The following is a 24,158-nucleotide window of genomic DNA, read 5'->3' as shown; positions in this document are numbered from 1 at the left end:
TTCGGTGGGGCCCTGGAGAACGAATTTGATTGAGCGGAACCAACTTGTCTCTCTCATACTCTCTCTCTCTCTCTCTCCTCTCCCTCTCCCTCTCCCTTCTTTCTTTTTCTTTCTCACATCAAAACGAGGTGATTGACTTGGCAGAAACAAATCGTTCTGCTTTCTTTTTCTTTTGCCTTCCTTTTCTACAAGTAACATACACGCATACGCATACGCACACTATACACAACCCGCACAACGTTTTTCTACATGCCTTTAAAGGCATTATCTCGGTTTCAAAAGCGACTGTCTGCGGCGTACTGCTATCCGTATGGAAAGGCACTAGCTTCACGACCCGTCTCGTACCTGCTACTGTCGTTTTTATGCGTCAGTCTCTTGTCGTACTCGGTCATTTTGCATGCCGTGAATTCATTCGGATTCAATCCCAATGCTGTAGATTCGATCGATGCTCACTTTTGGCAATATTCACCACACGTAAAACTCGAAAACTGCAGTACTACCACCACCACCACAACGAGTGCTGCTGCTAATGCGCTTTCGAAGAGTGGTAATGGCGGTACCACCAGCTCACCATCAGCCTCACCTCCACGTTTGATCGCTCAACAAATTCGACTTTCGAATCACGACAATGCAATCGACAATGAATTATTACACCATGCGCGTACCTTGCAAAATGTATTGACTACCAGCGTTGTTTATATCGACCGAAAACCTGTATCACTTGCTACCATTTGTTTAACACGACGCGGTCAATGCGTCATCCATTCGCCACTCGAGTATTTCAAAAACAACAACAACAACAACAACAACAATAATGACATGTTTGGGGACAACTGGATCGAAACGGTTCAACAACATCGCGCATACGCAGATGAATCCACCGGCTTGTCAATGCACCCCTTGAGCGTATTTGGCAATGCAACATTGGATCCGTTTGGACGGTTCCTGACGGCCGATTCGATCATTTTCACTGTACTACTGCAATCAAATCATTACACTCAACGCGTATGGAACGAACTGTGGGAGCATACAACGCAGCAGCTTCGCATGGGGCATCTCGATAGTGTCACTGCGGCGAACCGGCATCATCATCATCACCCCTCCTGGAGCAATGATGATGGTGAGGAGGATCAACAGTACAGGGCTTGGCAAAAGCAGCTGCCCATGATGCATGCTCTCACTGTTCAGTACCAGGTAAATACATCTGCACATACAACGCATATGTTTCTTTTTATAAACACACACACACAACACATATATGCATGCATGCATATACAAATACACGCATCAACGTTCCAACAAAAAGCAAGAATACTAATGATGCTTATTATCTCCATTTAAGCTCAAACTGTTTCCCCAGTATCTCCCCGCCGAAATGTACGTTTGCGCCTTTGTTTTCGTTGCGTTAAGCTTTGCCGTATCCAACGCCATTGGAAATGCACATCTCCTTCGGTCCCAATTCGGCCTGGGCCTTGCTGCTGTGTTTATGGCACTTGCCTGTTTCACGACGACTGTGGGCATCCTCAACTATTTTCATCTCTGGCGTCACATGGTAACTCCGTGGTACCTGTTGATCCTTGTCTCTGCGGTCGCGTCCTTGGAAAACACATTCCTGCTCACGAACGCCGTGGTCAATGCCGGATGCGATATGCAGATCCGAGAAAAGATCGGTCGAGGTACAGGATGATTATTTTAAGTCTATCGTTTGTTCCCAAATTAAATTTTAAAAACGTTTGTCGTGTTAAAATTTCCCAGGTCTCGAGAGCGTCATGGTGCCCATGACCGCCACGCTGGCTGCAGAATTGGCCATTCTTGCTATAGGCGACGCTATGCACAACCCTTTGGTCAGCGACTTTTGTCTTTTTGCACGCGTCGCACTGTTGGTCGGCTACGTCTTGGAAATGACATTTTTTATGGCTGTTCTCGCGATTAATGTCAAATGCGTCGAGGTAAGTAAATATCTTCTAGAGAACTCTGTCTGTTTTGTTGGTTTTCTTGTGTCACACTATATCAAATGCTACACAAACACATTTTAAAAGCGGAGATTGCTTGTTCCATGTGCCTGACATGGTTGCACTAACATAAAAAAAACACCCTTCTTATTTATAGCTAACGGACCTGGATGACCGGCAAACATCCAAACGATTACGCGAACTGGCCAAATACAATGTGGATGCAGACACAGCGCCCGACTTGTGCCCTATTCAAGAACCCATCAATGAATGCACCGAAGCAAAATCGTGTGCAGAGTGCAAGCAATTCAAGACGCATCGAACATTGAATGCTTTGGTGGTAAATTGCATCTATTTTAGTAAAACAAGAATCCCATACTAGGAAGACACTGTGTTTCTGTCTCTTCTGTGTTTGGGGAAGAGAGAGCTTCTTTGTTCCTAAAATTAAAAGTTTCTGTTAATAGCTTTGTTTAATAATCTTAACCTTATTCCGAGCATCATCCTGGTCATCCTACTCCGTCGCCAGTAGTGCTGTGCAACATCAACAGCAACAGGAACACCACAACAGCGAATATCAGCATCATCGTTATAACGAACAAGTTGATTCATTCGCAGAATCTGTCACGTCGAACGACGATCTGATCAACTACGAACTGATATCGACATCAACTCGCTTTTGGAGCACCGTCAACCCATTCCATGACTCAATGCAGCTACAAGTCAATCCGCCATACCTTGTACTCTATACCCCCACAGCTGCCGACGGTCTAGCCCAAGCACTTCATTTAGAAGAGTATTACGCCTCCAAATCGATACTGTATCAACAACAGCAACAACAGCAGCAGCAGCTTCAGCATCAAAATATGGACGAAACCATCCGACGCCGCTATGTCACATCTCGATTTCGTAAATTTTTGTTTGACACTGTGAAGCGCGTAGCCACACTCATTTTTAGCATCAATGTCCCATCCATCATGCTCTGTGTTGTCCTTGTGGGCATCATTATCTGGCTAACACCTTCGTGGCGTGAAGCATGGCTACGGCCACTCTTGAAATGGCTGTTTCTAGAATCGGTCAGTTACTGTGCCTTTCTTATTCGACGGATGCTTTTACAGATCCCAGGATCAACGGGCCGACGCATTGCGCGAGAACTCGGTGATTACGACGAGAATGGCGTGCATCGTGGAGCCATTCTTGCCCAACAGCAGTTTAATAAGCAACAGCTCGAACACAACATTCGGCAGGTCGATATAAAGACATTGTCGGGCAAGCATGTTGCCGATGTGCGACGCCTTGCTGTCAATGCAAAGCATGGATCCTTGGTATCCTGTGGCCAAGACGGCCGCATCATTTTGTGGGATGCACAAGACGGCGAATGGATGGCGCGGCTCGATCGTGTGCGACAAACCCACAGTGGGGTCATGAAAGGTGACCTGAACCCTACTTATTGGCAAAGACCTAACATGAAAAAACGAGGCGCTTTTGCAACACCATCTACGACGACGGCAGCAGCAGCAGCAGCGGCAGCAGCGGCGACCTTAGCATCTCGTTCAAAGGCAACAAAACAAATGGTTTCGGCTCGTTGTGTCAAGATTGATCACGGGAACAAGTGGATCGCGTCCGGGTTCGACGATGGCATGATTCGCGTATGGGACATGCAGACGGGCAATCTGTTGCGAGAACTGCATGTTGAAACAGAAATCCCCATTACTGTCGAAGCAGAGGACGAAGAAAGACAACATTACAAGACCATCGATTTATCGACCATTGCCGGATTGAAAAACCGCCATCATCGACCCAAGAAGACCGCAGCAGCAACAAGCGCATTATCGTCATCATCACAGCAAAAGCAACGCCATCATGTTACCGATCGAGTAATTGCTATTCAATTTGTCGGTGCGGTCGTGGAGTATTGTCACCCCATTGTTGCTGAAGCAGCTGCAAAACAAGCCATGGGAGACGATAACTCGACGCAGAATTATCTAGTGTCTGTGCACAAGAGCGGCATTATCCGCGAGTGGGACGTTCCGTCGGGCGAATGCATTAAGTCGATCCCATCAGAACACAACAAGGATATCACCCTACTGCATGTAGTCGAATGCAAGGCTCCGCATCCCAAACTCGGTGTAACTTGGATCTTCACCGCATCCAAAGACGGCACTGTCAAATGCTGGGAACGTCGACTGGACAAAGAAGCTGGGAGCACGGTGTGGACTTGCGCATATACACTGGATGCGCATCACGGACATCCCATCACCGCGCTAGCTACAGAACTACCTGTCGGTGGCATGGGCGCACTGGTGACAGGATCGAGCGATGGTGCGGTCAAGGTGTGGAACTTTGAGACGGGCGAGGCGGTGTGTACCCTATCGACCGGTGGGTTCGTCAAGCAACGCAGCAAACAAGCGCCCATGGTAGGCGGGCCCTTATTAAAGTATAGCAGAATACCCAGCGACGACGATGTGCATCATGGCGCCACACGACGACGACGACGACGACACACCGACGACACTAGCAGCTACGCATCAATGTTTGCGGACATTTCAGATGCGGATCATCGTGGGCCTATCACACAGGTCGTTGTTGCACGCTACTGTGAAGTGGAGAACGGACCCGGGCTCTGTCGAGGATGCGACACTTGTTTTGGAAACGGATTTCTTGTCGCATCATCCTCCAGCGACGAATCGGTCCATGTGTGGCGTCTTGAACGCGCTGATGGCAAGCACGAGGGCAGCTGCACGCTGTGCACCAAAGATTATCACCAGAAACGATATCCGACGCGGTCGCGTAATAATAACGATGACAACAAACGGCCACGACGCATGTCCTCGCCTAGGCGACGCGTCTATCGCCACCCACCACGGTCGGCCACCCATACTACTAGTGCATCCATACCACCCTCTGTATCGATCGCTGAAACAATGGAGTTGCTGGATATCGAACAGCTCGGTGGCGAGATGAACATTGACTTGGCCCCGACGTTTCTTGGTACGATCGAACAGCTCGCTGGACGAGGTCTTGTGTTTTGCAACAACATGATACTGGGCGGTGTACGGAAAAACAAATCAGGCGAATGGGAAGCATGGTTTGCGTCTTTGAAATATTACGATCCATCTGAACAACACGAGGACGATGATGACCAAGAGGAAGATCCAGTGATGATACCCGTGGAAACGTTTGATTTGGAAGAAACAACCAATGGACGAGGCGAGCAACCAGAAGAAGCAGCAGCAGCAGGGGCAGCTTCTACACATGTCGACCATAAAAGCATCCTGGCCTCGTTATGGCACTTTGTTGTCGGTAGTAGTGATGATCCATCCGCAAAAGGCAGGCGGATAGCTACTGGAAGAGCACGAAACGGCAGCACTAGCGACACTAAGGGTAGTGATGATGGCAACAATGATGAAAAAAGTGACGACGACGACGAGTATGACGAAGCATCTGAAATGCTACCGTTCTCGACCGTACGGCATGTTATCCCCTTGCATGGCTCAGGCCTAGCCTGTGATTTTGGCAACTTTATTAAGGTCGTGTATGTGGACGATCGATGCCAAAAACACAATTTCCATGCCGTCTCTGCGACGAATACTGTTACCAGTGCTAATACTACCATTGCTGCCGCGACTATCACAACAACAACAACAACAACTGCTACTACTGCTACAAGTCTGAATAAGAAGACAAATCGACTGACACAAGAAAAGAAATCTTCCTCGTCGTCAGGATGTTGTGGAGGTAGTGGCAAAAATAAGAACAGTGGACAATGCTGCGGTGGCAGCAGCAGCAGCAGCAGCAATGACAACCAGAAGAGCAACAGCCAATGCTGTGGTGGTAAAAACAACGGCAAGTGTTGCGGCGGCAAGGGTTTTGTCAGACGACGACCCCCTGTTGTCAACAGCACGACGGCAACGACTACCGCAACCACCACTACTAGTACTACTAGTACTACTAGTACTACAGCATCATCATCATGCAACATTGCAGAGTGTTCTTCACAAGCAAACTGCCCACGCGCGTCCGAATGTCAATTAGCAGCAACACGCTCATATGGTCACTGATCTTTTCTCCTTCTTCTCCTTACGTCTTCCACCCTTACAGTATTCTAGCACACACACACACTCCTGCTATGTTCTTACTAATCTCGCTTCATTTTTTTCTGCATTTGTACATGTTTCCTCTCTATTATATATCTCTTGATACCATGTGTTTTTTTTCCTCATTTCGCTCCTCTTTTTTCCGTGCGCCTATTTCACACTGTCAATTATAATGCATATCTTTTTTCAGCTTGATGCTTTCAGTAAATGTACATTTACGTCCAGTATTTATATAGTTTGTATTTGCCTAAAGAAACACTACAGAGTTTCCTTGTTCATTTCTTTTTGGAGGTGCCGCCCAAGGAAGTCGCATCCATGAAGGGTAGCTGATAATATGTATAAGGTGATAAGTTTTCCAGGCAATCCATCATCATCGATGCCACGTACAAGACAAACAGACATTGGCTCCTCTTTGTAAATGTCGTCGGTACAGGCAATGTTGGTTATCCAGACTTGAAAACGTTCTGTATTGCTGGTGGATGGGTGTCTGAAGAAACGAATGACAGCTACGACTGGTTTGTCAAAAAGCTTGAGCAAGTTGTTTGGCCAACTGAGCAGCCAGTCTCTCCGAAAGTCTTTGTAACTGACAGCGAATCCGCCTTGATGAAAGCCTTGGATCACGGATTCTCACAGTAGTATTTTTCTGTTTAAGATCAAAGCCTTGGAGAGTTGAAAAGAGTCAGGTTGGAATTCATATGTAATATGGATGCTTTCTTATTTTTGAGGGACTCTTCGTTTACAAGATGGATGCTTCTCTAAGTCAAGAATAGACTTTAGAACTCGTACATACTCCCCAGCGGATCTTTTATTTCAAAGTAAATATAGGCGTCGATATTTTCAGCACATCCTTTAACGTTTTTCATGACACTTTGTACTGTATACCGCAAACTAAAGCGAATGTTTAACGTGCCCGTCAGCCGAGAGAGAATGCTCGAAGTTGACGGATTAGATATTAATGAAATGCTCTGTATGCACTTAATGCGAAATATGTATGTATGTTGTATATGACGGATATGATACGTTTATTCGTAAAAGAGCATCAGACACAGTGGAAATAATGCAGCGCGCAGCTGTTTGCGACAACAACAAAGCATGAAGCAATCCGATTAATCAGACGATTAAAAGGTTCAAGCAGTATTTATTATGAGCAAAATGTTTTTAATAGTTTCGTTTTGTTTTTGTTGGCTATGCTATTTATGTCGTGTAAAGCTAAATTATCACTCAAACTTATGTACAAGTCGCAAAATTAGGGGTGGAGGGGGGATAGAGCAGAGGTTGGAGACGGGTGAATAACATTCACTTTGGTCAGGTAGGTTTGCAATGACGACGCAAAGTTTCAACAAGTACTTTTTGATTCAAAGGCTTTGTGAGATATCCATCCATTCCGGCGTGAAAGCAAACATCGCGCGAGGCGTCCTGCACATCGGCAGTCAAGGCAAAAATTGGAAGTCGAATATGAGATTGTCTCTCCACTTCCATTCGACGCACTTGTTTGGTGGCTTCCACACCATCACACTACATATGTGGGCATCATTGTTAGAGATATGAGACTATATTTCCACTGATAAGCATAAGATAGCAGTATTTTTCTTTTGTAACCTTTGGCATGTGGCAATCAAAGAATGAAAGCTTGTAATAGCCCACAGGATGACTGGTCCATGCTGCAACTGCGTCCAAGCCGTTATCTGCGCAATCCACTTGGAAGCCGAGTCGGGTCAGTTGCTTGAAGAGCAATTTTTGCGCGACGGGATTATCTAGTAACAACAAAGCATCAGTATTTTTTATTCGGCATATATGATCTGTATCAATAGGGTCACAGGAAAAAAAAAAAGAAAAGACAACGGTAATGACTATATATACCTTCTGCAACAAGAATGTGCATTGAGCCAAACATAAGTCGTTCCTCAAGTGTAATCGACTCTCTCTTCTCGTTACTTTTGCAGCGTTTCGATGGTGGTGTTGCTTTCGACGATGAGGCGTCTGCTTGTTGGCTAGAGCTTTCACTGGAAGCATTCCCATCTTCATGGATTGCATCCACCAAAATTTGTAGCAGCCTATGGCTACGTGCAGGATATGTGATGCGTATGAGAGCTTGTCTTCCAAGAGGGTCCTTGGGCACAGGTATAACTGGGCTCTTGATCACTGACCGGGCTGATCCCTCTGAATCTTGTTGGGGTCCAGATGCGATAAATGCGGTGCTTGGGTAGTTCATAGCCACTACGGTACGTGCCATTTCCACAGCTTTCTCCAAGTGAGCGGACCATTCTGAAAATCGTGGATCGTTAAGCAGAAGCACCCCGATAATAACAACCGTATATTCGTTGCACTCGTGCATACGTAGCTCTTCGATGGTGTTGGCACTATCGACTTGGATGCCAGGTAGTAGTTGCTGGATCATACGTGACGTGGATACATGCTTGCTTGCGACTAAGATACGTGTCTGTTTTAGCTCGTTCAGCATGGCAGTGGTACGTTCATCGCGTGCTTTTGACTGTTCAATAGCTGGTTTGGCCTTGACAGTAAAATGGAAATTGGATCCTTCATTGGGTTTGCTTGTAACACCAATGTTTCCTGACATGAGCGTGACCAGTTGATGGCAGATAGAAAGTCCAAGGCCTGTACCACCATATTTCCTCCTTTAAACAAACATTTGCATGTCAGCATGAAAAGAATATAGCTTTTGTGTGTCGCACATAATGACAAATTAAACCCTCTACTAGAATTGCTGCAATCACTTACGTGGTACTGCCATCCACCTGAGAAAACGGCACGAATAGAGCCTTGAGTTGCTCGTCACTGATGCCAATACCGGTATCGACCACTTGGAACATCAACGTGATACTATCGCTGTCCTCGGAGGAACTAGTGCCGTCAGCTGTTGGTTTTTCAACTGAGCACAATAATTCAATCGTTCCCGTATGCGTGAACTAATAGTAATTAAAAGAACGTAAATAATCATTCAATTTATGCGTTGCTACTAAACGCATCACAGGGAGAAAATAACTTACTTTGATGGCGTTGCCTAGCAAATTCATCAAAACTCTGTTGATAGGAGTACGATTTCAAATAGATGTTAGCTATCAAAGATGGGTTTTGCCTGTAAAAGTATGTACTACTGCTACTACTTACTGTCGAAGACGGTTTGCGTCCGCCACTGCAACAGATGGTACATCACGGGCGATCGAATAGCTGACGGCGAGTTGTTTTTTCAACGCTATGGAAATTAAAATCTCAATCACATCGGCCACGAGCTCCTCTATCACGACAGGCGTCATGTCCAACTTCACTTTGCCGGCCTGTAATTTGGAAAAGTTCAACAAATCATCGATAATTTGCAGCAGCACTTCACAGGACTTCTTGGCTGTTTTGACAAGGTCATGTTGCTCGTTATCCAAACTATCATTATTAAACCCCCCCCAACAACTTTTATTTTAGCGAGTGGAAGAGAACATATATAAGAGCTCGATCATACTTGAGTGAGAAGGATTAGTTAACTGACCTTGTTTCGGAAAGCAGTGTGATCATTCCGTAAAATCCAGAGAAAGGTGTACGGATCTCATGGCTCATGTTTGCCAAAAAGATTTCGCGCAGTTGTGTTGCACGAACAGCCTCTTCCTTGCTGATTCGAGCTTCTTCCAGAGCTTGCTTTTGATTTTCAATCATTCTACATTGTAACAGTTAATCAAATTAAGTATATCTAACCGATATGTTGGTGTGTACCACAGTTCATATATGATATGTAGACACAAACCTCATATTTGCCCTTGTAACGCGCTGAACCGACTTGAACAAGAAAGCGTTGGCAATCGAAATTCCAAGTTGCTGGCATAGCAAGCTCAAGAGCGTCACATGTCGTTGGTTGAAAATCCCGACTGCACCTTCGATAATCAGACATCCAGTAAGCGCGTCTTTGGTTTTGATGGGTATGCATACGACAGTACGTTTGCCGTTTCGAGAAAACCATTGGCCAGTTGCAAATCGTGGATCCTCTTCAACATTGCGTACAAACACTGGTTTCTCCATGTTGATGGTGTGATGGATGATCCGTGTGGGTATTAGCTCTTCGTTGTTACTATCTTCTCCAACAGAAGATAGCGACAAAGGTGGATCAAATATTTTGATTTCTGCGCCCTGGCTACCATATGCCCAGATACCAAATGATCCATCCTTGATAATGATGCTGCCACATTCAGCGCCTACACTCTCGAATATAATCGTCAAGAATGATGAGAATAAGTTCTGCAACTCGGTTTCTGACGAAGAAACAAGATGCGAACTTTTGAGAATGGATGCAAAGTCAAGCTATGGTGTACGCATTGTAATATGTTAGTTAAGTGTATACATACAAAGAGAATTTGATGCCGAATGTTCTTCTGCTTGAGTTAAAACAGTGTAGATAACTACTTACGATATCGAGCTGGCTCAGCATTTGCTCCATTGTAGGTTGCGGTGCTGAGGTAGAGAATTCATCCTCACTATTACTATCAAGCGTGCCGTGTGTAGCAAAATCTTCCGGCGATTGATTGCTCCAGCAAGTATGCGTGGCCAGGAATGGATAAAGGTCGGTTTGTACACCTATATGATGCTGCTCCCTTGAATCGCTGAAAGAGTTGAAAACATCCGCGTATTTGACGAGAAGATGTTGAACTATGCCATACGATCCTTGTCTCGTATAGAGATCAATCGCCTTCCAAAGGATTAAGAAACAAGCAAAAATAGAGTGAGCAGATACACATGGACATAGACAGGCACATAAATGAACGTGTGAAATCGATGTAAATCCTTATAAACTTATAAATACCTTCTTTAAAAATACGCAAGCAATATTTCCCATACCGTTGCGTAGATAAAACGCACCAGCATACTCCTGAGCAATACACATATGAAAGCACCACTCTCCATCCCGGGCAAGGTTGATCGTTTCTTCATAGAGACGGCAAGCACGTAATATATCAGGTTGGTCATCGACGGAAGACGCCATCTCTGCTGCGATGAATGACCCAAACATTGCATTGTTGACTCTTGCATAGCCGCTTGCCCACTCGTTAAGGATCTGCTGGTTCTCGCGCAACTGGGCAATATGCTTCGCTCGTTCCTCAGAATCCAAGCTCTTTTGTCGGACCTTTTCAACAAGCGCGAGCGAAAAGTACATGATCATAATCCGCGAATATCTCTGGCAAATGTGTTGATGGATCGCGGCTATGACACTATATCCAGTCTCTACGGCTGCGTCGCAATGTCCATATAGTACTTGAGCAAGCATCTTGAACGTGCTATACCAGCCCATAGCTAAAGCAGGACTAGAGCTTTGCTGGCAGCTTGCCTTGACAAAGTGCGCATCATCGAACCCGTCGTCACCATCAAAGACTTCCGGCGTATCGGTATATGTTCGCCCTTGTAGAGCCTTGCAAAGGCGGATGAAACACATTATCAGCATATTGCTTTCTCCAGAAGCTGACCATATGTTGGCATCTTCGTAACAGCTTTCGGCCTCGACTAAAATGTCGGCAATGTCCTCAGTCATTCCAAGACGTATTAGCAAATGGTATGAACGGTGCAGACTGGCGTAGATTCGATCACCTGCTGATAACGAAAGGCGTGCTCCCGTTTCAAAGTAGTCCAGGGCTTCTCGATAATGGTGTCTCCAACGTAGGACCAGTATAGCATTTTGAAAGTATGCTCTTCCTTGTATGTAATTGCTTCCCACTTTTCCCAACAAAGCGAGCGCAATAGATCCAAGGCACTAGATGTAGATATAAGCACAATGACTGGTAAATTAGTTTGCCCTTTTTCTCTTAATGTTGAGCTGGCTGTCTATTCTCCTCGTTATAGTAATACCTCTGCAAACTCATAGTCCTTGTACAAGAGGGCATATCGAAGCGCGGCAAAATTGAAGCCAGCAACCGAGGCTGCACACATTCCGTTTTCTAACGTCATTTTGAGAATTTGCATACCGTAGTAGTACATCTCGGTCGTTTGGCCAGTCCAAAACGCACATGTGCATCTATAAGTGTATCGATTAATCATTTTGATTTCATCGTAGAACGCGCAACAAGATTACAAAGATAGAGGAAACACTCACAGTTCATCAAAGACCGTCATAATGCCAATTATCAACGGATCGCTGCATAACTTTATGTTCAGAATGATATCCTTTCCTACGCCCTTGATCTGCTGCCGTATATCTTGATCCGTGTGGCGTTGCAAGTCTTCATTAACCGTCGATGGAGTAGACTCAAAGCCAAGCTCTTCAAGACAGTGGAGAAGCGTTTGTTTACCCTCTTCAGGTTTTTGACATCCAAAAAAATACTTTGACTGCACGCGGTACGCATTCAGGCGGTCAATTGGGTCGCGTGAGTTGTGGAATATTGACTCCAGTAGCTTTTCGGTACGGTCGTGATGTCCGCCAACGATCCAAGAAAGAGCAGCGCTGTTTGTGTACAGGCTCAGCGTCTCGGTATAGTTTGTGTCGTTCCATTCAATGTCGTGGTCAGCAAGCTCTATAGCAGCTTCGTAGTTTGCAAATGCTACATCGTGTGTTCCGGACAGCTGATTTCGATTGGCAGCTTCAATCAACACACTTCGAAAAGCTTCTCTGTCTGGCGCCGCCTTGGCATTATTGATGCATTTCATCAAGTGGCTAGCGACTAAAAACGTATTGGCAGAATGATCTGTTTACAAAAGAAAAAAAAATTAGCACACAGCAGCAACCGTAAACTCTTTAAAAGATACCACCACAATCTAGCAACAAACCCATTTACAAGGTTGAATATGATTTACCTTTCATCATATATCGCGCAATAATCAAATGCATTTTGCCACGCATCTCAGCACTTGTTAACTCGCCTGCGGCCTGTGCTACTCGATCATGGCTCCACTTATATTCGTCTGGACCGAGTGGCACAAAGTATTCCTCTTGCAGCGCGATCGCCAGGCCATCACTTGCTGTGTGGTGATATGCCTTCTTGTTGCTGTGGGAGCTTGATTTCAGTTTGGTATCCGAGAATGTTGGTAGAGAATTCGACGATGGTGTAGAAAGTATTTCTGGTTTGTGCTGTTCCGGCAAGGATGTTGACGGCCAATCTTTTGTAATGTGGGAAATCTGCTCTACTTTCGTCGTTTCGTCCTCGTTATAATTGCGCATCACATTCTTGAGAGTGCTCCACGAAAACGTATCACCAAGAAACGATGCCCATTTCAGCAGCTCTTGACAACTAGCCGGAAGCTCGCGCAATCGACCCACCATAAAACACACATCAAATTTACCGTCGCCTTTGACTTGCAATCTTGATTCTGCTTCGCGTCGAATAGCTTCGAAATTAAAGTCCCATTGACTCGTATTCCAGTTGAAAAATATCAATTTCTTGCGCTCCATCGTCTGTATAAACCGCGACACATAAAAGGGAATGCCGTTGGTTTTCTGCATGAGTACGTCAGCAAGAGGCTTCAGCGCTTCTTGACCCGTACCATTTTTGTGACGGTGCAATGTGTCGCTTAAAAACTCGATGGTGGAGTTTATGTCGAATGCATCAGCTTTTATCGATTGGATATTGGAGGCACCTTCTGAGAGCACTTGAGCGAGCTTTGGACTGACTTCTTGTTCACGATAGGAGATGAATGCCAAGATTTTGATTTTCGAGGCCATAAGAAGCCCCAAGAGCTCCAACGAGTTGACATCTAATACAAATACATTATGATTAGAATGAACATGTCACTGTCAAGGCGAGTTTAAGGCATATAAATTTGACATGTCATAAATAGAAGAAGCAATAAAATTTATTTACCTGAGTGATGCAGATCATCCAAAAACTACAGCATTGTATAATATTCACATTAAAGTGTTAGCTGACTAAGTCAAAGAAATATTGCATATGATATACGTTCACATGGAAGGAGACTAGTTTTTACCAGAGTAACCATTCCCCAGTTCGTGAAGGCGCGAAACATTGCAATAAACAGCGCCTGGAATCTCTTGCGCGCTTCTGTATGTGCCATGTTGACATAACCGTCGGTAATGTTTTGATTATCTTTCAAGGTAATGGTGTCAAACAATGAGCGCAGCTCGGGGACGTATTCAGTAAATAAATGGATGTTGCAGAGATGAGCGCCAAGACACTTTTTCATATGCTCAATGAAACGCTTCGTATATTCCTCAGGCTCGCTCAAGATTTGCTGCAGAAGTTGAGAGAGGGCTTCAAATACACCACTGTATGGCATCATATGTGTCGCATCGAACTTTATGCTTGCCATGTAGCTATATGTGTAGCAACAAAGAACAAGATTGCTGTGTTGTTAGTATTCTAAGACATCAAACTTCATACAATTCAGTTCTATATGGTTGCTTACCCCTTTTCCCTGGCAGTAGCATGTACAGCATTCAGCAATGTCGATTTTCCTAAGTTTATATAAAATATATTATGAGATACGCGGAAATCAGCTCATTGTGTAAGTAAAGACAGATAATAAAAGAACCACTGAAGCACTGATTACCAATGCCGGCTGGTCCGCGCAAGCTCACAATGACCGTCATATTTTTTGTTGTACGCCACAGGTCACCCACTCGCATGCTGCTAGGCGCAGAAGAGACTTCGCTTCCAATAAAGCCGCTGCAAAAACTTTCGTGCGAATCTCCTGTTGACCGGTTGTCATGCTGGCTGCTGCTTTCCTCTGTAGAGTATTCGCTCGTAGACTCTTCTGTAAGGCTTTCACGGGTATCCATAGAGCTTGAGGTTTGTGATGTGAAAGCTGCACTAGAGTTATACGATGATGCTTGTTTCCCATGTCGCGCATATATTCGACTGGCCTTGTACAGAGTGGCATATTGTTCGATAATATCGTTCATTTTTGTAATGGTAGATTTTCTGCCATATACGATCTTGGGAAGAGTAAAAATAGATGCGACATCGTGTTGTGCTAATGGGAAATCAGTAACAATATCCCCCTAATACGATTATAAGTAAAAGTGAGTTAGAAACAAAGGAGATACAATAACAAAGCACCACCTCGCACTGCTTGGCATTAACCTATACATACCCCGACGTTAGTCTCTTCTTGCAAAATCTGCTTGAGGCACTCTTGTAAATCGGCTTGCACTCCACGAGCGCTGTTATAGCGGTCATCGGGTGCCTATTTTTTTGATTATAGTTATAATATTAGAGCTTACTTAATTGACAACGCGAGATAGCTAAATTACACATTACTATGCTTAATACCTTATTTGTCATCTTCTCGATGATATATGATAGCATCTTTGGCACTTCCAGCTGCAGCTCGTGAACCAGTGGAACTTTGCGGCTCAGCATCCCATTGACAATGTCCAATGGACCGCCATCGAACGGATTTCTGGTAGTCAGCAAGACAAAGAAAACGATACCGAGCGAGTATATATCCGAGCGATGATCCGAAATATACGCCGTGCGGCCGGTTTTTTCAGGACTGACATAGACAAGCAGATTTTCGAGCATATGTACCAGCGTCCTGTCTTGTGACATTTTGCGCCATTCCGTCGTCAAGTAGGTGCTCAAGGATTTGAAATCGATGCTGAAGTTCCACAATTTGACAGGGTCCGTATCCTGACCGCTCCACTGAAATGATTGGAGTTGAATGCCACCATGGTGAAAGTTTTGTCGGTGAATGAATGCAATACAGTCGGCTGCTTTAATGGCGAATCGCAGAAAGGTGACTAAATCGTAAGTCGGTGCCGTATCCCGCGTGGCCATAATCTCCAATGCCATCTTTGAGTTGGCGCCGCTATTGTCGCGCTCACTGCTATTGATTTTGTTGTCGAGTGATGCATGATACTCAGTGTTGTGTCTTGTTGAAGAGTCAGCAACGCGTGCTGACGGACGAACAGTGTAGGTGCTGGCACTTGCGAGGGATGAACGCGTGCTTGTGCCACTGTAACCGACAGCTGCGGCGGCATCTGAAGAGTACTCGTGACCCTCGTCTGCATAAATTGCCACACATGATCCATTGGAAAGGTTGACACAATCAAGTGGTTGCACTGCATATGGAAATAGTCCCTTTTATTTAGCTAACAAGATATGGCAACGTATTTGATGCAAGCACAAGTATTAAACATACAGTGACAGTACATACCAATATAGGAAGGACCCTCGTCAAACTGATAAAGTTTTTTCATTAGGTAAAACTCCCGCTCCAAGTAGCGCGAGCTTTTTGCAACCTTTCCAACAATTGATTTCTGGCTCGATGTCCTATAATAAAAATTATAAATTGAAAGAGGAAAACAACAAGTAAATAGCGATGTACAAAGTTTGCATTATAAGCTAACAATGATATAGTACTTGTAGCCATGAACCACACGAATTTTTTCGTTATATGACAAACTGAATATGATGAAGTCTGTAAAATAGTAGCCTGGAACTTGTATCCTGGTAAAAGATGGTGCTAGTGTCGTACTATCCGTAGCAGCACTTCCTTCTCGCGAAAATGTGACTGATCCATCAGCAGAATCAGCAGACATCTATTGAAGGAGAAGTAAAATTAATCAATTGAATTTTCCTGGCAAGCCCGTCAAAAACAAGGAGAGCCGTCTCCTCAAACGCTTACTTTGAGTATTTCTTGACTGTTTTTTCGATAATGCAGAAGTAGTAAATGAGAATAAAGAGAAGAGGAAACAAAAGAAAATCTGACGCTATTAGTCTCACGGTTGATTCATCTATCCTTACGTGTTATTTTGGGTATGTCGTCATTTCCTGCACGCCATATCCATCCTGAGTCGAGATAATCATATGTCAATGAAACATGATTGATGTAAATTTCTAGAGAGAAAAATACATATTCAACAGGGCTTTTTGGGGAAAAGAAGAATCACGCCATTCCAGAATCATTTGCTCACATAAAAGTTATTGCTCTCCTCCTAATGTTCATACCTCGAAGACCTCACTCGAACCCATTTGCACTAGCCAGGATGATTCATTGAAGATAGTATTACGTTTTCAGATGATGTATGCAGTAAAGAGTAGCATCCTATCATAATATTTGAGCGAAATGTAATAGAGGCAGTTTTATATACAAATCGTAATCATCCTTGCATATTTTGTTATGGGAAAAACATTTATATGAGTAGATAATGGGGAAGTCTTTTTTCTCTTCTTTATTGCATTCAAATATATTAGTACGGATGTTCATATATATGTTTTCAATCAAGTACATAGCCAATAAGCTTAGAACATGCACTCAAATATATTCACCTTGTATCAAGTACATATTTTAATGTCAAGTACGACTTATTACAAATATAGTGATGGGGCATTGTTACTGCTGCTTTCGCCTATCCGTCCTGGCTGTTGTAAATGGAAGAATCTACGAGGTTATCATCCTGTTCACTGTCACATTCGTCATGCAGCCCTATGCATTTTAATGCAATTCCCCAATAGATATACCGAGCTCGTTACAACTATAGTTAGTAGCATTTTTTCTGGATCGGTTTCATCGAACCTCGCTGTGTCATCCAGATCCGAAAAAAAGTTGATACCCCGGAGAACTATCCCTCCAATTAAATCTGTATACAAGAAAGAGTTGCATAACAAACATCAAACACATCACATCACACCACAACAAGAACTTTACAACAGCAGCCTCGCAATTACTACAACATCATTCTGCCACTTTCCATAAAGCCAAGGAGACAGCGATCCAATAACAATTCTACAACCTTCTGGTATCTTCCAAATTGCCAAGGAATAGCTATTGATAGCATTATTCTTAGACTTTCCACCTGAATCCACATCCATAACCATTGGATGCGAGTACTTTCCACAACCTTCGAGCATCTTCCTTGATGTTCAATTAGAAGAGATGTATTGAATTATTTTGAAAGATCTAAATACCACCTCATTTTTATTTGAATAAAGACATTGAATTTCTGCCTCTCACTTTCTACTTAACTTTTCAAGTGTTGTTTTCAATCACTTAAGATCTGACACGGCTTGTTTTATCTTAATTTTGTTTATTGCTCATAAATGAAGCTAAATAAACGCCTCTATTATGACCAGACGTAACATTACTGCTCTTATTTCTCATTTACTTGGACAGACGTAACATTCCTGATCCTTATTTTCTACTCACTGAGCTTAATCAAGACATCAGCTCACTACTATTTACAACCTTGAACACAACCCACATTTCTACCTTACTTTACACTCATATCACTTCACAACTAGTCTGTAATAAACGATCTTATTACTGGTGCTCACTACATGACATACACATAAACCGTTACGCAATTACCTGGCATACCCCAAACTCAGCGTAACAAAGTCATGTGAGTAGACGCTGATAGTAATCTGTTTACAAATGACGTTCTGCCTTTACTTCTGTAATCTGTTGCATTATCGTTAAGGTATGAGTTTATGCTGTAAAGCATCAGTTTCCGGTGTACGAGTACCAGTTGGTGGGTTAGCTGCTTCAACCTTATGATTTCTCACTATTTTGACGCATTGTTTCAATAAATATACCTCCTCGTGAGAACAGCGATTGAACAGCCCTGATACACTGATGTTTCTCAATTCCCGTACGGTAAAGCTTAACAAACATAAAATAACAATATTAGGAGCTATATTCACGAGTATTGTTGAATTTATGAGAAGATAGATGAGACCTCGTTATAAATGTGTCAGTAATTATTGGCGCCAGCCGTCAAGATTCACAGCAACGAAGGCGTGACGCTCAAAAAGGGAAGATGATCATTCAAACTGGACCTTTGGCCACGCTTTCCACTGATCAATAATAACATAAAAAAAGTTTCTAGATAGCACGATCTTGACAGTATCTGGACTATGAATTTTTTCGAAACAATCTCTAGTCATCACCATCGTCATTATGCTTTGCTAATATAAGAAAAATCAGAAAGATCGCCATTAGCCTGACCTTCATATTGAGCGATACGGTTGAAGAACATTAGAGCTTCAACATGTAAGTTAGTGAAGTAGCCACTTCTTTCTACCATTGAAACCCAGGTATTACTTCTTTTGTCTCCTTTCCAGAAGGTACGGACCATGCATATGCCTATGGTGATGTCAACAACCGGTTTTTGGATAGGAGAAGGACATTATGCAGCTAGTACGAAAACTTCTACTTAACATGATGCTAGGAATAAAAATATTTGAATACAGTATGTGGATGATGTCATACAAACAGAGACGCCGCCGTTATCGAAAAATAGGAGACAATGCTTGCTGCAAGCGACAGCTATGAGAAACTTTGCGTTTTTTAATAAGCTTTTACTACAATGGGAAAAATACAGGCGTTCCACGAAGGTACTATTTTCTATCCGACATCGCGTGATAGACATGAAGAACCTGGTCAGGTGTCACGTCAGCAGTTGCTCCATGTAGGGAGAAATGGTATAAGAAAGGAATGGCATTCTAGAGAAAGGCGGGATAGGGGTGTTGGTGGCAGATATGGCTTTGGAAAATCCAATCGATGCGATATTGACGGATCCGACTTGGTCCCTGTTGTGAGTGTTGCGACTCTTGTTGGGGCATGCTGGATTGGTGCACCGCAGTGCACCGTTGACCTTGACCAATTTGCCTTCGCGCCGGTATTGGTGCAGTTTTGTCGGAGAGTGGCAAAATGGGCAAGTCTTGCTGGATCGGTGCTCGTTGGTAACAGTTACATGGTCACGATCGGGGGAACCTAAATGTTGTTGTAAGGTGGCGTTCGCACCACGACAGTGGCCTTTTATCCTCGAGTTTGTTGATTTATATGCGCCAAAAAACGTCAAGGTGGATGCGGATCCACGTACCCTCCACGATGACGCAAGTTTCCGATGAAAGACGTCGTGTCGGATGTCCCTAGTGCGAGCTTCTTTTTGTCGTCTGTCTTGATCACCAGTATTGTAGCCATGTTTCTTCTTGTACTGTTCCCGCCTGGCTTGGTGAGCTGCTTCCAGCGTAGCTGCTGTTTTCTTTCTGGTTGTATAAGTCTGTGCTGGAGGTAGCGGGCGCGCCACAGACGGCAGATCTGATGGCTGTACTGGTGCTGTTTCAGGTGCTGAAGAGGAAGATGGCGATGATGATGGCTGGGGACGGGTGTACGGAACAATTGTTTGGTACAGATCTTTGGCAGTAGTGGTGATAGAAGTTGCTGATACTACAAGCCCTGGGTCCACGCCGATAACACCAACGTTCTTGTTTGTAGCAAGGCTCTCAACAATTTTTTCTTGTAGTAGTTGCTGTGATATACAAACAATGTAAGTATTGCATCAAGTGTACCACGTCTTTGAGTTTGGTTATACATACCTGTTCCTTATCGAGTGCAGCTGGTTCTGCCTTGGGTTTCTGTTGCATCAAATACAGCTGCGATCGGATGTCGGCCAATTGCCTTTGTTTCTGAGCGACCTGAGCAATAACAGAATTTGCTTGCTTGCGTACCATCTGCAGCTCACCATACTTTTCACGGTTCCGCAATTTGGTCATTTTCCACTCGCGACGAAAAGCGTTTGCCAAATCAGCACGTTCGTTCTCAACGGCATTTCCTTGCTTCTGCAGTTTTGCCACTTCAGCAGCAAGCCGCCTTGCGCATGTTTCAAACTCCTTGATACGTTGTGCTTTGATACCTTCTTTCTCATCATCTACGTCCGTGTCCTTCTTCGTTGGCGAACTGTCTTTGTTCTTGTTTCTTTTTTTCGAGGGACGGTCCGATGGCGACGACTTAGCTTTGCGCTTTTTCCGTCTGCTTTTGTTGTGGGCCTTGCGTGACTTTCCCTTCCCTGCTTTGCCTTTTCCCTTTGGGTTCGTACGTGCCATCGCCTGTTTGCCTTTTCCCTTTGTCTTTGTAGGTGCCATAGGTTGCTTGCCTTTGCCAGTAGCCTTGTCATCGACGAAGATATCACTGAGCACACTGCCAGGTTTACTTTCATTCTCGCTCCCTTCTACCAGATCCATGTCCATTTCATTACTGGGACCTCCTTGGGGCGCTTTCTCGGTATCGTGGGCATGGTCACTGTCACTTTCTTCATGTCTAGATACACCTAGTACGCGGACTGTATGACGGTTCACGAACGTCAGACGATAAGCGAAGACCAGGTCCCTTGTCTGCAGTGCTTTGTATATCTTTGGGAGGGAGAAAAACGCTCCAATCACATCGCGGCGAGCTTCACCAATTCCAGCTTGACGCTTGCTGGTGACAGTCTTTCCAGTTGCGCGGCATGGCATCTCGTACTTTTCCGAGACAAGCGTATACAAAGCACTGGCTGATAGATGGATAGCGTGGTCATTTGGGTGGACTTCGGGTGCCACGGCAAGTACTTGCTGTTGAGGAACAATTATATCAACGATAGCGTTCGTAATGTATGCCAAAGGAGCAGCTGGTGCACTGTCACAGGAGCTGGACCTTGTTCATCATCTTGATCTTCAGGGCAGTAGTATGGGCGCAAAGCGTTTGCAATCTTTGCGGCAGCGCTGCATTGCTTGTCAGTGAGGACAGTTCCCTTGAATGCCGTCTCTTTAATGATCTTTGTCGATGCTTGTTTTTTGGTTGTATCAAGGATCTTTTTGATAATGGACGTCAGTGCACGTATACGTCGATTGGAAGGTTCACACTCGGTTACGCCTGGGCTTCCCTCTTGTTCCTCGTCTCCTTCTTGTTCTTCTTCCTCTTCGTTATCGTCGTCTGTAACATTGAGCGGATCATACATAGCTAGCTCTCTTTGAACTAAACGTGCTTGTCTCTTCGGTTTGGCACTATTGGTTTCGGGCGTGGTATTGGCATCGGTGGAGGTATTGGATTCGGAGGGGGCCTTGTCAGACACAGCAGGTTTCGACTGGGGCTTACCGAGCTTCATATAGTTTTTAAATAAAGTTAGTAAAAGTAGATCTATCCACACAATGATAATCAATGGTAAACAGAAGACGACGTATCATTACCTTTCCTTGCCACTCCTGCACTTTGTGGAACAGCTTATTGGTGGCTTCTTCAGGCCTATCGCGGCACATAGCCCAAGCCAGTTGATTCATGTGATGATTTAGTGTCTTGACGAAATTTCTTTTGTCCAGGGGCATGTTTTCTTCGTTGCTCTTTTCTTCCTTATCCTTGGCCTTGTCTTGCTGATGCTTCTTTCGTGTCTCAGCGTATTTATGTACCCGTTCCGGCGCAAGATTCAGCCTTAATAAAGCAGTCACCAAAACGCGAAGATCGCGATTGTGTCGCTTCCTGGTCCACAGGTTATCACACGCCGTCGAATATTCTGTTAAGGCGTCATTCATTGCACCTTTTAACATGAAATCATCTTGTTTTGACACGAGCCCAGTGTCATTGATTTCTTTTCGGATCTCGCAGTAAACGGATGATTCTCGAGTAGAGCTTATACTAGAGCCGATACAGCCTTTAAAAAAATCATTATCATAATCGTCAACTTAAAGTGAGAACCAAATATTCACCAGCACACACAAAGCACGTAGCTATGAGCTTACCCGATAAAAAATTTTAAAAATGTTCCCTTTTATAGATTCTTTCTGTGTCGAGCCTTTCTTGATCCTCAGGAATTGGAGCAATAGTTATGACGGTGGCCGCATCTGGTGGAAATTGAAAATTTGGTGCCAATTTGCGCAGATCGAGATTTTGCTGCTGATTATTGATTCCGCATAGTCGAGCAGCGCGCCCTGTAACAATAGTATCGGTCAATATGGCACCTGCCTTGCTAAGCTCTGAAATGCACCGACCGACGCGTCGCTGTTCGTCTTTTATATCTTTCAGAAAATCATCGTATTTAATTTCGGTCCGCAGCAGATTCCTTAGCGAAAAGGTTATGGTCTCGTACGATTTCGACGCTTTATCTTCTTCTTTGTCGTCGTTTCCATCATCAACATCATCTTCGCAATGGCCGAGAACCTGCTCCCAGTTGCAAATTTGTACGAACGATCTGGTCTCTTCGATGAGGGCGTCCCCCTCTTCTTTGAAATATCCAAATCGGTCGAAAGTCCTGTACTGTTTTATACGGTCACCAAACCAGGAGGGTGAGGAGAATTGTAAACCGGGATGGCTACGGATAATTTCTTGTTGCATTGTGTCATAGACGCGTGGTAATGATTTTCGCTTAGCATGATCACGTTGTAATTGATTTAAAGCGGTCAGGGCATCTTCCGCATTGACTGCATTTGTTAGGGCCGAGTCGATGAGTTGCCGAACATATTTCTGGATTCCCGTCTTGAACGTCGTCATGATTTCTTCCTTGCTGACACCAGTGCGCACCAGAGATGAAGACTCCTCTTCATCAACCTTTATTTTTAACGTTGCTGCCGACTTTGCTGATGGTGCAGATGGTTTTTGCTTGTTTTGTTTTTCTTTGGGTACCTGTAAAATGAAATCACCGTTTAGATGGCATACTCTTCCAAAAAGATATCACATTATGACATATAACCCTTCTTTTCCTAAGCTCACTTTGTGGTCAGGAGTGTCTTCTAAGCTGAACCATTGTGTAGAAGTGCATAAATACGAGTCGACATGGTGTAATACGGCCACTATCTTCTTGCCGGAAGGATTAATGATCCGTGCATGCTTCCTGGTCGAAAAATAATGCACACGAAGGTTGAATAAATGCGCCAAAGCTACTAAAAGTAGCAGTCCTTTTAATTTAATCCCTTCGTTGCTTTGTGTGCGCAGGTACACGTTGATATCATGGTCATTGCCGCCATTGAGTATTTTGTTGAGACTTGACTTCTCGGATGCTTGCAGACCTTGGTGTTTAAGTTGTTTCGTGATCTTGATGAGATTTTCAGCTCCCGGAACGTGGATATTCAATTGCTTGTACGCGGCGTCCAATCTTGTCTCTGTCAAAGTAATGGGCTCAAGCCGCAGTTCTTCGTCGGTGTAAAAGTTTATCTTGTTGGTGTAACTTGCGGTTTTCATCATATAGCACTTTAATGTTCAACTAGAACGGAGAACGATCGAGGTGGTGCAATTTAGCGATGGGTACAGTGATGATAAGTAAGAGTGCCATGAAAGTGAAGGTTTTAGGAAAAGGGTAGGTCAGAAAGGCGAATTTGGAATGTTGGCAAAAGGCGACGCGTTTTGAGCATTTTGACACGGTTGGGAAGCTGTTCACGCCATATAGTTGGATTCTGATTGGTCCACTTTTTTTATGCAGCAA

General features: G+C 44.2%; 5 protein-coding genes across 5 annotated transcripts; 1 reads left to right on the top strand and 4 right to left on the bottom strand.

Moving 5' to 3' along the window:
* The first annotated feature begins 17 nt into the window (after nucleotides 1-17).
* BDB00DRAFT_928441 (uncharacterized protein) lies at nucleotides 18-6,294 on the top strand. The gene is made up of 5 exons (XM_053128927.1): nucleotides 18-1,194; nucleotides 1,343-1,676; nucleotides 1,756-1,949; nucleotides 2,110-2,292; nucleotides 2,417-6,294. Exons 1-5 carry the CDS (start codon nucleotides 250-252, stop codon nucleotides 6,008-6,010), a joined length of 5,250 nt encoding a protein of 1,749 aa, XP_052980422.1. The 5' UTR covers nucleotides 18-249; the 3' UTR covers nucleotides 6,011-6,294.
* An 880-nt stretch (nucleotides 6,295-7,174) lies between these two features.
* Nucleotides 7,175-16,769, bottom strand: BDB00DRAFT_819869 (uncharacterized protein). The gene is made up of 21 exons (XM_053123263.1): nucleotides 16,616-16,769; nucleotides 16,351-16,529; nucleotides 16,145-16,260; nucleotides 15,259-16,049; nucleotides 15,080-15,172; nucleotides 14,537-14,987; nucleotides 14,393-14,441; nucleotides 13,955-14,300; nucleotides 13,831-13,855; nucleotides 12,827-13,723; nucleotides 12,129-12,717; nucleotides 11,885-12,050; nucleotides 10,848-11,789; nucleotides 10,455-10,733; nucleotides 9,798-10,348; nucleotides 9,546-9,710; nucleotides 9,176-9,442; nucleotides 9,055-9,088; nucleotides 8,786-8,973; nucleotides 7,907-8,682; nucleotides 7,175-7,800 (listed from the first exon to the last, which is right to left on the bottom strand). The coding sequence occupies exons 2-21, from the start codon at nucleotides 16,527-16,529 to the stop codon at nucleotides 7,583-7,585; spliced, it is 7,122 nt and encodes a 2,373-aa protein (XP_052980421.1). The 5' UTR covers nucleotides 16,616-16,769; the 3' UTR covers nucleotides 7,175-7,582.
* A 2,610-nt stretch (nucleotides 16,770-19,379) lies between these two features.
* Nucleotides 19,380-22,275, bottom strand: BDB00DRAFT_871679 (uncharacterized protein; the record flags this gene model as incomplete). The annotated part of the gene is made up of 4 exons (XM_053126854.1): nucleotides 19,380-20,243; nucleotides 20,311-21,321; nucleotides 21,393-21,848; nucleotides 21,937-22,275. The coding sequence occupies 4 exons, from the start codon at nucleotides 22,273-22,275 to the stop codon at nucleotides 19,380-19,382; spliced, it is 2,670 nt and encodes an 889-aa protein (XP_052980476.1).
* Nucleotides 22,068-23,147, bottom strand: BDB00DRAFT_819851 (uncharacterized protein). Its single transcript, XM_053123262.1, has one exon. It carries the CDS (start codon nucleotides 23,072-23,074, stop codon nucleotides 22,496-22,498), a length of 579 nt encoding a protein of 192 aa, XP_052980420.1. The 5' UTR covers nucleotides 23,075-23,147; the 3' UTR covers nucleotides 22,068-22,495.
* Nucleotides 23,148-23,320: 173 nt separating this feature from the next.
* On the bottom strand, nucleotides 23,321-24,110 carry BDB00DRAFT_335993 (uncharacterized protein). Its single transcript, XM_053116991.1, has one exon. The coding sequence runs from the start codon at nucleotides 23,918-23,920 to the stop codon at nucleotides 23,411-23,413; it is 510 nt and encodes a 169-aa protein (XP_052980419.1). The 5' UTR covers nucleotides 23,921-24,110; the 3' UTR covers nucleotides 23,321-23,410.
* Between the last annotated feature and the right edge of the window lie 48 nt (nucleotides 24,111-24,158).

The sequence above is a fragment of the Zychaea mexicana genome (assembly GCF_025766255.1).
Source record: "Zychaea mexicana strain RSA 1403 chromosome Unknown BDB00scaffold_30, whole genome shotgun sequence".
Taxonomy (NCBI): Eukaryota; Fungi; Mucoromycota; class Mucoromycetes; order Mucorales; family Lichtheimiaceae; genus Zychaea; species Zychaea mexicana.
This window is presented reverse-complemented; position numbering and strand designations above follow the sequence as displayed.